At 39.5% G+C, this 3,486-nt stretch overlaps 1 protein-coding gene across 1 annotated transcript; it reads right to left on the bottom strand.

Annotated features, from left to right (window-relative positions):
- Positions 1 to 2,045: 2,045 nt before the first annotated feature.
- On the bottom strand, positions 2,046 to 3,236 carry UBTFL1 (upstream binding transcription factor like 1). Its single transcript, XM_032139619.1, has one exon. The coding sequence runs from the start codon at positions 3,225 to 3,227 to the stop codon at positions 2,046 to 2,048; it is 1,182 nt and encodes a 393-aa protein (XP_031995510.1). The 5' UTR covers positions 3,228 to 3,236.
- Between the last annotated feature and the right edge of the window lie 250 nt (positions 3,237 to 3,486).

Below are 3,486 nucleotides of genomic sequence, written 5' to 3'. Positions count from 1 at the left end.
TCAGATTGAATGACACCTCTGGCTTTCCTAAGTGACCAGCTTGCAGATTGCAGATTATGGTATTTTTTGCCTCCACAATTTTGTGAGCCAATTCTTCATAATAAAATTAGTCTTTCTGGGTGGGCGGATCACTTGAGGTCAGGAGTTCAAGACCAGCTTGGCCAACATGGCGAAGTCCTGTCTTTACTGAAAATACAAAAATTAGTTGGGCGTGGTGGCGGGTGTCTATAATTCCAGCTACTTAGGAGGCTGAGGCAGGAGCATCTTTTGAATCTAGGAGGCAGACGTTGCAGTGAGCCCAGATCGCACCACTGCACTGCAGCCTGGGCGACAAGACACCGAATCTGTCTCTCTCTGTCTCCTCTCTGTATTATTCTATCTCTCTCTCTGTCACTCTATTTCTCTCTCTATGTTGATGCTACTGTTTCTCTGAAGGGTGATGACTAATACACTAAGGAAAAATTACATAAATATATGATAAATTTAACAAAATAAATTTGTTAAAAATCTATATACATTATAAAGTTAACCAAATAATAATAACAGTAAATAGCAATTTTCTTTTTTTATAATTTATTTCAAATGTACACATCAGCATAATTTTCATGATTTTAAATTCTGTAAGCATTAGATTGAAAGTCAGAAGCAAGCCAAGAACATATTACTTTATTATTGCTTAACATTCTCCTGGATATTTTAATCTGATACATTTAGAGGTATAAAATGGTAAATATTTTCATTATTCTCTGAAACTTATTTACCTAAAAAAAACTTATAAATAAAAATTTACTAAGATATCTAGGGACAAAATAAACACATGATAGTCAATGGTTTTCATATAAAAAGTATACATCTACTTCTGTGATGCTTATATTCATGAGAACAAAATATGAAAATATCCAGAAATGTTTAAGAGAATAAAGGTATACTGAGAAGGCACTAACCTTAGATTGATTTTCAAACATATTAGTAAACCAAAAAAAATTAAAACAATTTTATATTGGTGCATGAATTCATAGAGCAGATAGTGAAACAGAATAGTGTATTTATCTATACGTGTCTTTCTGTGCATCTTTTTATCAATCCTGAGTGCTTAATGTGAGATTCACCTGCACCTGAATCAGCAGAAAATATTTGGAGCTTCAAGAATAAATGCAGATGGCACTTAGAGATGCTGTATCCAATGTCATAAGGGATTCTTTGGAGGAGCTCATGCAGATGAAATAGGTAAGTTTTTATTTTGTATTTTCATTTATTTTTGGAAATGAGAAAGAAAAGTCTCAATGAAAGCTAAGAGTCAGACATATATATATATATATAAATAAATATTTCTGCCTACTCCCAGGCATGCGAGTGACCAACTCCTTACTTCAGGGAGTGGAGGAGAGAGATATCAAGAGTACAACAATTTTCTTAAGACACCTACCCCACCTTTCATCAAATATCCCCAACCCTAGATTAAGTGCAGGAGTCCTGAAAAACATTTCCACAGGGAAGGTCGGGGTCCCAGGCTCATGGGTGTGTTCTTACTGCCTTTAGCAGGACAAAAATGAGTAAAGCAAAGCTTCTTGCTTCAGAAATATTCAGTCTAATACAGTGTGTACACTACACCTAATCATTGCTTCATTCCAGAAGCTTTAATTGCAGGAAATTCAATGGGAAAGGGATGATATTTGTCTGTTTTTTAAGGATAAGGTTGGTATTGGCTCAAACTTATATTTATTCTCCCCAAAGAGTCCCTCCTAGGTTTGTAATCCTGATGGAAGAGGGTGCCGCACCACGTTGCTTCTTTCCAGCCTATCCTATTTTGTGTAGAGGAGGAGAGTGGGGAAGGAAGAAAAGAAAAAAAAAAAAAAGCAAAGAAGTAAAAAGAGGCAGAAGGAGAGTCCCTTTTCCTTGACACAGATGGCATGAATGGGCTTTTGCGGAGAAACTCTGCCTGACCCTGGAGTCTGAGTCAAGCGGAGTCTGAGTCAAGCGGAGTCTGAGTCAGGTGGAGTCCCAGTTAGAAGTCCCCTGAGGAAGCTGCACTAGAGTCACTGCCCTCAGACATCAACTTCTATTTCTTCTCCACTGCTGCAGTCTAAAGAGTTACTGCTTTCTTCCTCTTCGCCATCTTTCTTCCTGTTCTCTTCTGGTTCCGTGGAGACATGACAGTTAACGGAAATAGTCTGCGATGCATCTGTTCCTGCAGCCTGGAGCCCCTGCCCCTCCCCAAACCTTTCTTGCAGACCCTTTGCTGATGAGGACTGCGGATCTGTTTGTCTCAAGCTGGGGGCCGGGCCTCCTGTCATCGCCATATTCTTACCCTTAGCATAGGTCGAGTCTTTGTATGCAGCATAGTCTTCAGGTGACAAAGTCTTGAGCCAGAGATCCAATTTCACTTTGTATTGCTTCTGCAGCTCCTCAGCCTGGCTCTTATAATGATCCTTCTGGCTCTGCGGGATGCGCTGCCAGCGTCTGCCAATCTCTACCATGCGCTCCCTCAGGGACAAATGTTGCAGCTCCTTACTTGACCAGGAATCTTGGTGAAACTTGTGGTATCCATTCATGGGGGGTTTCTGAGGCTCTCCATGAAATTCTACCTTCTTGAAAAATTGATCTGTTTTTGGAAGAGACCTCACTTCTTCAATATTTTTCTGAACCTTCTTTTGCACTTTGGTTTGAATCCTCTTGGAGACATCAGACTTCTTGCCCTTCTGGTCTAAATCAGGGTGTTCTTCCCTGAATCGAGTAAGTTTTTCCTTAAATTCTTGCTTTTCCTTCTGGAAATCCTGAATATATTTCTGTTTCATCTGCTCTGGGAGCTCCTTGTATTTCCTTGACAGGATTTTGGTCAGTTCCTGGCTTCTCATCCCAGGGTACATTTGGGAGTACTGGGGCCAATTCTCCTTGAAGAAGCGGATATAAGCAGTAAGGGGCCTCTTTGGAAAGTCTGGATGGTTCCTGCCTTTTTGGCTTTTGTTTGTATTTTTAACACATTTCTTAGCTTCCAGGACTAATTCGTTCAAAGTGCTGAATTTTCTCAAGCTGCAAGAAATCTCTAACCATTTGAGTCTGCACATTTCACCAGAAAAGTTTTTAAAAGCTACTTTTCCCCAGTCCATGTGTGACTGAGTTGAGCTGAACGTGCCCTTGTCATCAGATGGCAGATTATTCTCCATGCATTCCAGTAACCTCAAGATGTCTGCGTTGGACCAATGGCCTTGGTTTCTAGGCAAAGCCATTTTGATGTCTTTGGCTTACTTATAAGATCCCGGTTATGTAGACACCAGAGTTCCTTACTTTTAAGAGTCAGTGGATGATTTATTTCTGGAAGTCCTGCAGTATGTGTGATTCTGTATTTCTGAGGAGAAAGAAAGGAAAGTTACTCTGCTTCATTGGGATTAATGAAAAAATTACACCCTATTTGCCATATATATCCCTTGTATAATTAATTTACTCTTAACGATATAAATAAAATACAGCCCATTTCTGAATTAAAAT

The sequence above is a fragment of the Hylobates moloch genome, unplaced genomic scaffold (genome assembly GCF_009828535.3).
Source record: "Hylobates moloch isolate HMO894 unplaced genomic scaffold, HMol_V3 SCAFFOLD_19, whole genome shotgun sequence".
NCBI classification, from domain to species: domain Eukaryota; kingdom Metazoa; phylum Chordata; class Mammalia; order Primates; family Hylobatidae; genus Hylobates; species Hylobates moloch.
This window is presented reverse-complemented; position numbering and strand designations above follow the sequence as displayed.